Below are 12,197 nucleotides of genomic sequence, written 5' to 3' on the forward strand. Positions count from 1 at the left end.
GAGTTACCCAGGTCTGTTACTGAGATAATCACTGATCCTCATTATACTGTTAAGACTCCGGTTTAACAATCCTAAATGGCACGCTATTACCCATAGGGCACCCTATTACCCATAGGGCACCCTATTACCCATAGTGCACCCTATTACCCATAGGGCACCCTATTACCCATAGGACACGCTATTACCCATAGGACACCCAATTACTCATAGGGCACCCTATTACCCATAGGGCACCCAATTACCCATAGTGCACACTATTACCCATAGTGCACCCTATTACCCATAGTGCACACTATTACCCATAGGGCACCCTATTACCCATAGTGCACCCTATTACCCATAGGGCACACTATTACCCATAGGGCACACTATTACCCATAGGGCACCCTATTACCCATAGTGCACCCTATTACCCATAGGGCACCCTATTACCCATAGGACACGCTATTACCCATAGTGCACACTATTACCCATAGTGCACACTATTACCCATAGGGCACCCTATTACCCATAGGGCACCCTATTACCCATAGGGCACCCTATTACCCATAGTGCACACTATTACCCATAGTGCACACTATTACCCATAGTGCAGACTATTACCCATAGTGCACACTATTACCCATAGTGCACACTATTACCCATAGTGCACCCTATTACCCATAGTGCACACTATTACCCATAGGGCACCCTATTACCCATAGTGCACCCTATTACCCATAGTGCACACTATTACCCATAGGGCACACTATTACCCATAGGGCACCCTATTACCCATAGTGCACCCTATTACCCATAGGGCACCCTATTACCCATAGGACACGCTATTACCCATAGGACACCCAATTACTCATAGGGCACCCAATTACCCATAGGGCACCCAATTACCCATAGGGCACCCTATTACCCATAGGACACGCTATTACCCATAGGACACGCTATTACCCATAGTGCACACTATTACCCATAGGGCACACTATTACCCATAGGGCACCCAATTACCCATAGGGCACCCTATTACCCATAGTGCACACTATTACCCATAGGGCACACTATTACCCATAGGGCACCCTATTACCCATAGTGCACACTATTACCCATAGTGCACGCTATTACCCATAGTACACCCTATTACCCATAGTGCACGCTATTACCCATAGGGCACCCTATTACCCATAGGGCACCCTATTACCCATAGTGCACACTATTACCCATAGTGCACACTATTACCCATAGTGCAGACTATTACCCATAGTGCACACTATTACCCATAGTGCACACTATTACCCATAGTGCACCCTATTACCCATAGTGCACACTATTACCCATAGGGCACCCTATTACCCATAGTGCACCCTATTACCCATAGTGCACACTATTACCCATAGGGCACCCTATTACCCCTAGGGCACACTATTACCCATAGTGCACACTATTACCCATAGGGCACCCTATTACCCATAGTGCACACTATTACCCATAGTGCACGCTATTACCCATAGTGCACGCTATTACCCATAGTACACCCTATTACCCATAGTGCACGCTATTACCCATAGTGCACCCTATTACCCATAGTGTACGCTATTACCCATAGTGCACACTATTACCCATAGTGTACCCTATTACCCATAGGGCACCCTATTACCCATAGTGCACCCTATTACCCATAGGGCACCCTATTACCCATAGGGCACACTATTACCAATAGTGCACACTATTACCTATAGTGCACACTATTACCCATAGTGCACACTATTACCCATAGGGCACACTATTACCCATAGTGCACACTATTACCTATAGGGCACACTATTACCCATAGGGCACCCTATTACCCATAGGGCACCCTATTACCCATAGTGCACGCTATTACCCATAGTGCACGCTATTACCCATAGTGCACACTATTACCCATAGGGCACCCTATTACCCATAGGGCACCCTATTACCCATAGGGCACACTATTACCCATAGTGCACACTATTACCTATAGGGCACACTATTACCCATAGGACACGCTATTACCCATAGGGCACACTATTACCCATAGTGCACGATATTACCCATAGGACACGCTATTACCCATAGTGCACCCTATTACCCATAGGGCACCCTATTACCCATAGGGCACCCTATTACCCATAGGGCACACTATTACCAATAGGGCACCCTATTACCCATAGGGAACGCTATTACCCATAGGGCACCCTATTACCCATAGGGCACCCTATTACCCATAGGGCACACTATTACCCATAGTGCACACTATTACCCATAGTGCACACTATTACCTATAGGGCACACTATTACCCATAGGACACGCTATTACCCATAGGGCACACTATTACCCATAGTGCACGATATTACCCATAGGACACGCTATTACCCATAGTGCACCCTATTACCCATAGGGCACCCTATTACCCATAGGGCACCCTATTACCCATAGGGCACACTATTACCAATAGGGCACCCTATTACCCATAGGGAACGCTATTACCCATAGTGCACTCTATTACCCATAGTGCACTCTATTACCCATAGTGCACCCTATTACCCATTCACATTTGTAATTGCAGTCGATTAGGCTTTAGAGTTGCACGGCTCTTTTTCCCCCCGTCTCTCCCCAGTAGTGACCTTAGCAGCATGTTCTAACGACTAACCCGTTACAGCCCTTCTCCTCTGTCTTCTACAGTGGTGTCCATTGAGGATCCCTTTGACCAGGATGACTGGGCGGCATGGTCCAAGTTCACGGCTGAGACCAGCATCCAGGTGGTGGGTGACGATCTGACCGTCACCAACCCCAAGCGCATCGCCAAGGGTGTGGCCGACAAGGCCTGCAACTGCCTGCTGCTCAAGGTCAACCAGATCGGCTCCGTCACAGAGTCCCTGCAGGCGTGAGTAACTGTCCACACACAGACGGCCATTTTGGTTCAGCCTGGTTCCATCACTGAGTGGAGTGTCACTCCACTGGCAGCTATTTTGTTGCCATTGTTTCAGACAGTGCTGAAGGTAGGGAGACTGAAAGGGAGAAATGTAGTGGATGGTTAATGTGGACCTGGGTGTCAAACCCATCTGGGGACATTGGGTGTACCAGTGGAGGATGCTGAGGGGAGAACAGCTCGTAATAATGGCCGGAACGCAGCAAATAGAACGGCGTTAACCACATGGAAACCATGTGCTTGATGTATTTGTTACCATTACACACCTATTCCGCTCCAGCCGTTACCACCAACCCGTCCTCCCCAATTAAGGTGCCACCAGCCTCCTGTGGTATGTATGTGTAAGTTTCTGTACTAGCTAATGAATGTGTTCGCTGTTTCCTGTGTGTAGCTGCAAAATGGCCCAGACCAATGGCTGGGGGGTGATGGTCAGCCATCGCTCTGGAGAGACCGAGGACACTTTCATCGCTGACCTGGTCGTCGGTCTCTGCACTGGACAGGTAGGATACACCTTCTCATCAGATTACAGATTTCATTGGATTACTTTTATCAAAATTACATTTATTTAGTGAAACAGATTTTAATACAGGTGTGACCTAACACTGAAGGAGATGTTGGTTCAAAGTTCAGCAGACAGACACTTGATTCTATCGTGTTGTGATTCCACTGCAAGCTCCGTCGTGTTGTGATCCCACTGCAAGTTCTATCGTGTTGTGATCCCACTGCAAGTTCTATCGTGTTGTGATCCTACTGCAAGTTCTATCGTGTTGTGATCCCACTGCAAGTTCCGTCGTGTTGTGATCCCACTGCAAGTTCCGTCGTGTTGTGATCCCACTGCAAGTTCTATCGTGTTGAAGATCCCACTGCAAGCTCCGTCGTGTTGTGATCCCACTGCAAGTTCTATCATGTTGTGATCACACTGCAAGTTCCGTCGTGTTGAAGATCCCACTGCAAGTTCCGTCATGTTGTGATCCCACTGCAAGTTCTATCGTGTTGTGATCCCACTGCAAGTTCTATCGTGTTGTGATCCCGCTGCAAGTTCCGTCGTGTTGTGATCCCGCTGCAAGTTCCGTCGTGTTGAAGATCCCACTGCAAGTTCTATCGTGTTGAAGATCCCACTGCAAGTTCTATCGTGTTGAAGATCCCACTGCAAGTTCAGTCGTGTTGAAGATCCCACTGCAAGTTCCGTCGTGTTGTGATCCCACTGCAAGTTCTATCGTGTTGAAGATCCCACTGCAAGTTCCGTCGTGTTGAAGATCCCACTACAAGTTCTATCGTGTTGTGATCCCACTGCAAGTTCTATCGTGTGATCCCACTGCAAGTTTCGTCGTGTTGTGATCCCACTGCAAGTTCTGTCGTGTTGTGATCCCACTGCAAGTTCTATCGTGTTGTGATCCCACTGCAAGTTCTATCGTGTTGTGATCCCACTGCACGTTCTGTCATGTGATCCCACTGCAAGTTCCGTCGTGTTGTGATCCCACTGCAAGTTCCGTCATGTTGTGATCCCACTGCAAGTTCCGTCGTGTTGTGATCCCACTGCAAGCTCCGTCATGTTGTGATCCCACTGCAAGTTCTATCGTGTTGTGATCCCACTGCAAGTTCTATCGTGTTGTGATCCCACTGCAAGTTCCGTCGTGTTGAAGATCCCACTGCAAGTTCTATCGTGTTGAAGATCCCACTGCAAGTTCTGTCATGTTGTGATCCCACTGCAAGTTCCGTCGTGTTGTGATCCCACTGCAAGTTCTGTCATGTTGTGATCCCACTGCAAGTTCTGTCATGTTGTGATCCCACTGCAAGTTCTGTCATGTTGTGATCCCACTGCAAGTTCTGTCGTGTTGTGATCCCACTGCAAGTTCTGTCGTGTTGTGATCCCACTGCAAGTTCCGTCGTGTTGTGATCCCACTGCAAGCTCCGTCGTGTTGGGATCCCACTGCAAGTTCTGTCGTGTTGTGATCCCACTGCAAGTTCTATCGTGTTGTGATCCCACTGCAAGTTCTATTGTGTTGTGATCCCACTGTAAGTTCTATCGTGTTGTGATCCCACTGCAAGTTCTATCGTGTTGTGATCCCACTGCAAGTTCCGTCGTGTTGAAGATCCCACTGCAAGTTCAGTCGTGTTGAAGATCCCACTGCAAGTTCCGTCGTGTTGTGATCCCACTGCAAGTTCCGTCGTGTTGTGATTCCACTGCAAGTTCTGTCGTGTTGAAGTTCCCACTGCAAGTTCTATCGTGTTGTGATCCCACTGCAAGCTCCGTCGTGTTATGATCCCACTGCAAGTTCCGTCGTGTTATGATCCCACTGCAAGCTCCGTCGTGTTATGATCCCACTGCAAGTTCCGTCGTGTTGAAGATCCCACTGCAAGTTCTGTCGTGTTGAAGATCCCACTGCAAGTTCTATCGTGTTGTGATCCCACTGCAAGCTCCGTCGTGTTATGATCCCACTGCAAGTTCTGTCGTGTTATGATCCCACTGCAAGTGCTGTCGTGTTGAAGATCCCACTGCAAGTTCTATCGTGTTGTGATCCCACTGCAAGTTCCGTCGTGTTGTGATCCCACTGCAAGTTCTGTCATGTTGTGATCCCACTGCAAGTTCTATCGTGTTGTGATCCCACTGCAAGTTCTATCGTGTTGTGATCCCACTGAAAGCTCCGTCGTGTTGTGATCCCACTGCAAGTTCTGTCATGTTGTGATACCACTGCAAGCTCCGTCATGAGAGCATTGCTTTATTCTCACCATAGTTTTTTCAGCATCAGCTTTTCCTGGGAATAATTCTGTATTGATACCTGGTGTTCCGGTGAACTTTATTAACTGATATGCTGTGGTATGCTGTGTTCCAGACAACTTAAATAACTGATATGCTGTGGTATGCTGTGTTCCAGACAACTTAAATAACTGATATGCTGTGGTATGCTGTGTTCCAGACAACTTAAATAACTGATATGCTGTGTGTCCTTCTCCAGATCAAGACCGGTGCCCCATGCAGATCTGAGCGTCTGGCTAAGTACAACCAGCTGCTCAGGTGAGCTCCGTCTTTAAACTCTTAACTCAGTTGTATAAAATATTGTCACTAGTAATATCATGTCATATGTTCTTCATTAGATATATCCTTTGACTTAAAAGGTGTACATTTGGCCCAAAATAGAGAGCAGTATATTGGCTTCTTTTTTAGGCACTAACTCCTATTGGGAAATGAATGGCGTTTTTGCAGGGTTTTTGGTTAATCGCTGAATATAAGGTCTGAGGTTAACACAGGTTTAGGAGATCGTATACGTTTTGTTCAATGAGATAAGCTACATCAGCTAACGTCACTTTTTGTGAATTTTGAAGCTGGCATAAAGGCTTCATAATTCATAGAGGTCATGATGACTGACTGATATTACCTCATAGAACAAAACATGAAGGCTTCATAATTCATAGAGGTCAGGTTAACTAACCCTTATTATGACAAAGAACAAAACGTATCAGATCTCCTAAGCCTGTGTTTAAGAACAAAACGTATCAGATCTCCTAAGCCTGTGTTTACCTCAGACCTTATTATCGTCGTCTATCCCACAACCCTATTCTTTCACCATTCATTTTCCCCCGTAGGAATGGCTGAACCAATCAGAGGTAACTCATTTCTGTTTTTTTAGGGCTACAAGCTGGCGCGCTCTATATCACTCATCTTAATATGCCATTATCAAGGATAATAGTAGGCTATTTTAGTACTCCAACTGTTGAAACCTCCAGCCAAATGAAATGTCTGACTATCTTCCATAGGATTGAGGAGGAGCTTGGAGACAAAGCTGTCTTTGCCGGCCAGAACTTCAGGCACCCGATCTAAGGAGGTTCAACTTCTCCTTGGGCCTTGGTGTTTTCATCCTGCATAAGTACAGTAAAGCCCACCACATAAAACCACGCTAGGTGTCTACGCACTGCCCTGTCCAGAGGAAGGAATATGGATCGCCATTGAAATTAAACCCCAATGTCCAAGTCTGTGGTTCCGTTAGCACGTTAGGAAACCCTAATCTAACTTGTAGTGCACTGACCTTAATGCACCGCCACCAACCTGACCTCTACGACTCCTTAAATAGTGTTTGTCCTTTGTGTCAGTGTAACCTTATCGTGTGATGATGAGAGATCTTTGTTTTTGCTTCTTGTGAGTTGTAGTGATTCTTGGTTGTCTCCTATAAGTACTATTATTCTAGTGGAGAGCTTCTGTAAGTTTAGCACTGTGCTGTTATTGGGCAGGACAGACAGAGGACTGTATGTGCAATGTGTCACCTCTGAAGAGAAGTTCTAGTGTTGCTACTGTAAGCGTTGGCAGAATTACCAGAAATAAACCTATGAAACAGACAAGAGATGTCATTCTACCTCTCTGTGTGCTTTCTTGTTATTAAATAATCTGTAAGTTCCTGTATCACAAAATTCAGTGACACTGAAATCATTCTGAAATCATTCTGGACCCAGAAGGCATCCATAGTTATCAAAATTACTTTTTTTCAACTGAAAAGGTATCAAGCTTGTTTTCCTTCTAAATGATAATGGTTTTAACCTGAGGCCTGTTTATAAGTGGGAGAACAGACCTGAGGCCTGTTAATAAGTGGGAGAACAGACCTGAGGCCTGTTAATAAGTGGGAGAACAGACCTGAGGCCTGTTAATAAGTGGGAGAACAGACCTGAGGCCTGTTTATAAGTGGGAGAACAGACCCGAGGCCTGTTAATAAGTGGGAGAACAGACCTGAGGCCTGTTAATAAGTGGGAGAACAGACCTGAGGCTTGTTTATAAGTGGGAGAACAGGTATAATGGTTTTAATTGGGAGAACAGACCTGAGGCCTGTTAATAAGTGGGAGAACAGGTATAATGGTTTTAATTGGGAGAACAGACCCGAGGCCTGTTTATAAGTGTGTCTGCTGTGAAGTCCCTAGCTATCTATATTGTGATGTATTTGGAACTGCCAGAGAGAGGCAGTAACATGAGCCTGCGGTAAGAAGGAAACAGACACCATTTCTGGATGTACAGGCTCCCCTTGAAGGGGAGATCTGGGTTTAAAATGATTTGAAATCTTTAAAATACTTTGAGTGTTTCCTGCAGTCTGCCTAGATTACCAGATGATCTGGGTTTCTCTTTTATTTAACTAGGCAAATCAGTTAAGAACAAATTCTTTTTTACAATGACAGCGGGTTAAGTCCCTTGTTCAGGGGTAGATCAACTGGTATTTTACCTTGTCAGCTCAGGGATTTGATCTAGCAACCTTCTGGTTACCGACCCAACGCTCTAACCACTAAGCTACCTGCTGCCCATGCCAGTTAGAAGTTGAGACTATTCTATTCAATAGACTATTCTATTGGTTCCATTTTGCCAGACAAGCTCAATCAAGCCCTGATAAAGTATTTAAAATTATTTCAAATAGTTGTTGAACCCAGATCTGACTGAGCCCTGCCAAGATGGATGCTCAGTCAGCAGCATTACACTACATAGCTGCTTGCCCATGGAGGCTGGCAAGTTAATTCCTTTTGCGAAAGTGTATAGACCTGGCTGCCACCATTGATTAGCTGTATACATTTCATAATCCTTACATAGATCATATGAAGCAAGAGGCAAACAGTCTACACTGTTTATAATTCTGCTTTTAGGAGCAGTGAAACGGCTCATAATAATGTCTGGAACGGAGTAAAGGGAATGGCATCAAACACCTGGATACCACGCCTTTGATGTATTTTATAACGTTCCACGCCAGTCATTAGCACGAGCCCGTCCTCCCCAATTAAGGTGCCACCAGCCTCCCGTGACACAGGAACTGCTACAGCCTCTCATAGTTAAGTAGTGCAGTCATCTGCCTTTCAGTAAGGAAATGGGTCTTATTGATGTGTTTTTCAAAGACAGATTTGATTCAGCGACAGAAACATAAAAAAGGCAGAATTTGGGGGAAATCAGAATAATCTCCGTTGTGGAAAATCTGTAAACACTGACCAATCCCTCCCTTGTTTGAGAGCTGCGCTTCAGTCTCTTCTTCTTTGAGTCATATACCCTCTGGTGGTTACTGCCATGAAGTACCGCTATGCTCCTTCCACTAATTGAAATAAAATGTACCGCTAGAGGTCTCTGTTTATCTTAGTTTAAGATTTTTTTATTTGATTTACAGCGTACAGTACATGTAAATGGATAATACATTCGTCTTTCTAACTTCACCTTTATAAAAAAATATGTCAACATATTACATCTTAAATAATATGACTTGGCACGAAAATGTTGCATGACGTTTTAATACATCACTGATCCAGATTACTTTGTTAATTTCAATGTAACTTCATAACGCCTAACTACAGAGATCGACATTTTAAAAGTGAAACATTGTTTTTCGAGGTCAGACAAGGCAGACGGCGAGGCTTATATTAAACCCCCCTCCGCTGTAGCAAACTAAATGTTAGGCTGGAAGCGAGCAGGAAATAATGTGCTAGTTGAGATAAATACAAGAGATGGTTGCCACAGCAACAGCGACATGATATTCTTAAAGAGGCGTAGTGATACGTTTTAGATATAACTGTTACTGATACATCACGGCTTGGAACGCTGCTCGTCCATTCAGCATCCACGATCCAAACGACCAGTTTTAAATAGGGCCAAGTTATTATAGTGTGTACACGAGCAGCGTGTACATGTAACGGATGTGAAATGGCTAGCTAGTTAGCGGGTGCGCGCTAGTAGCGTTTCAATCAGTTACGTCACTTGCTCTGAGACTTAACTAGGGTTTCCCCTTGCTCTGCAAGGGCCGCGGCCTTTGTGGAGCGATGGGTAATGATGCTTTGTGGGCAACCGTTGTTGATTTGTGCAGAGGTTCCCTGGTTCGCGCCAGTGTCGGGGCGAGGGGGCGACGTAAAAGTTATACTGTTACATACAGGCTTTTGTTAAAGGGCTTTATAATTCATTGATTTGTTAAACCATGTCTACTTACTGCATTCTGAAACAAAAATGCTATTGAAAGCTGTGACCACTGAAGTCCAGAGGTGGGACCCAGTCATTGTTTTTACAAGTAAGTCTCAAGTCTTAGCACTCAAGTCCCAAGTCAAGACAGGCAAGTCCGGGTCAAGTCTCAAGTCAAGACCGTCAAGTATCAAGTCAAGTCTCAAGTCCTAAACTTTGAGTTTCGAGTCCTAAACAAGTCATAATGTGCTCTTCGCCAAATGTAATACCATTTCATATTTTTAACAAGAGTAATAGTATATTACATTTACGCAAATCATGAATGCTTTTAAAAATATCTATATATTTATTACTTACCAAATAAACTTTATATTTCCATGGAAACACATGGGTAGCCATGAGAAAGAACCCCCCCCCCCCCCCAATAGTGATCGACTATCGAGGATATCGAGAACCGGGCGATGTAGGCTTGTACACAATCGCCCAACCTTAACACACACACACACACTCTCTGTGTGGTTACAGTAGGCTAACGTATGTCAATGGTTTTAGGAACAGCAGTAACATCAGGCAGGATTTATGCTACCAACTGCCTAGCCAGTTGTAGCACAATCTTGGGTGCAATGATCATGTTCCCGCACTGACTGACTGTGTGGAGGCTCATTGATTTAACGTTACGTTAGCCTACATGCTACACCAGTAAAGTAATAAAATATATAGCTGTCGGCTATATTAGCCACGACTTACCTTTCTTTGTGCAGCTTCAAATGTCGAACAAAGTTGGAAAATGTTGCGCCTCCGTCTGTAATTTTCTTCCTGCATGTTATGCAAGTTGCAATCCGTTTTTTGTTGATACAGCTTTGTCTTTACAGCCGAAAATAATAATTTGGGGTATCATTTTTCCAAGGGCTCCATCTGAATTCCACACGCCAACCTTCCTCGGCACTGCCACGCACAACTTTTTCTCAGCTGGCACAATTTGATTGGCTGCTGTCTGATTCAAACTGTAATCCGTTAAATGAAGAGTTGATGCGCTGCACACTTTTTTAATAGCATCATTTTTATATATTTGGGCTTCAGGAGGGTATCAAGTCAGGTTGAGGAGGGTATCAAGTCACCTTGGGGAGGGTATCAAGTCAGGTTGAGGAGGGTATCAAGTCACCTTGGGGAGGGTATCAAGTCACCTTGGGGAGGGTATCAAGTCACCTTGGGGAGGGTATCAAGTCAGGTTGGGGAGGGTATCAAGTCACCTTGGGGAGGGTATCAAGTCACCTTGGGGAGGGTATCAAGTCAGGTTGGGGAGGGTATCAAGTCAGGTTGGGGAGGGTATCAAGTCAGGTTGGGGAGGGTATCAAGTCAGGTTGGGGAGGGTATCAAGTCACCTTGGGGAGGGTATCAAGTCAGCTTGGGGAGGGTATCAAGTCAGGTTGGGGAGGGTATCAAGTCAGGTTGGGGAGGGTATCAAGTCAGGTTGGGGAGGGTATCAAGTCACCTTGGGGAGGGTATCAAGTCACCTTGAGGAGGGTATCAAGTCAGGTTGGGGAGGGTATCAAGTCAGGTTGGGGAGGGTATCAAGTCACCTTGAGGAGGGTATCAAGTCAGGTTGAGGAGGGTATCAAGTCACCTTGGGGAGGGTATCAAGTCACCTTGGGGAGGGTATCAAGTCAGGTTGAGGAGGGTATCAAGTCACCTTGGGGAGGGTATCAAGTCACCTTGAGGAGGGTATCAAGTCAGGTTGGGGAGGGTATCAAGTCAGGTTGGGGAGGGTATTAAGACAGGTTGGGGAGGGTATCAAGTCAGGTTGGGGAGGGTATCAAGTCAGGTTGGGGAGGGTATTAAGACAGGTTGGGGAGGGTATCAAGTCAGGTTGGGGAGGGTATCAAGTCAGGTTGGGGAGGGTATCAAGTCAGGTTGGGGAGGGTATCAAGTCAGGTTGGGGAGGGTATTAAGACAGGTTGGGGAGTCAGGTTGGGGAGGGTATCAAGTCAGCTTGGGGAGGGTATCAAGTCACTTTGGGGAGGGTATCAAGTCACTTTGGGGAGGGTATCAAGTCACCTTGGGGAGGGTATCAAGTCAGGTTGGGGAGGGTATCAAGTCAGGTTGGGGAGGGTATCAAGTCAGGTTGGGGAGGGTATTAAGACAGGTTGGGGAGGGTATCAAGTCAGGTTGGGGAGGGTATCAAGTCAGGTTGGGGAGGGTATCAAGTCAGGTTGGGGAGGGTATCAAGTCAGGTTGGGGAGGGTATTAAGACAGGTTGGGGAGGGTATCAAGTCAGTTTGGGGAGGGTATCAAGTCAGGTTGGGGAGGGTGTCAAGTCAGGTTGGGGAGGGTATTAAGACAGGTTGGGGAGG

The 12,197-nt window shown here is 45.8% G+C and overlaps 1 protein-coding gene across 1 annotated transcript in view; it reads left to right on the forward strand.

Annotated features, from left to right (window-relative positions):
* LOC129861342 (enolase-like) overlaps positions 1 to 7,289 on the forward strand; it is a 29,001-nt gene extending 21,712 nt beyond the window's left edge. The window contains exons 9-12 of the mRNA XM_055932700.1: positions 2,699 to 2,900; positions 3,337 to 3,445; positions 5,903 to 5,961; positions 6,702 to 7,289. Coding sequence (XP_055788675.1) covers positions 2,699 to 2,900; positions 3,337 to 3,445; positions 5,903 to 5,961; positions 6,702 to 6,765 — 434 coding nt within the window. The 3' untranslated portion in view covers positions 6,766 to 7,289. The remainder of the gene's footprint in view (positions 1 to 2,698; positions 2,901 to 3,336; positions 3,446 to 5,902; positions 5,962 to 6,701) is intronic.
* The last annotated feature ends 4,908 nt before the right edge of the window (positions 7,290 to 12,197 follow it).

The sequence above is a fragment of the Salvelinus fontinalis genome, chromosome 8 (assembly GCF_029448725.1).
Source record: "Salvelinus fontinalis isolate EN_2023a chromosome 8, ASM2944872v1, whole genome shotgun sequence".
NCBI lineage: Eukaryota > Metazoa > Chordata > Actinopteri > Salmoniformes > Salmonidae > Salvelinus > Salvelinus fontinalis.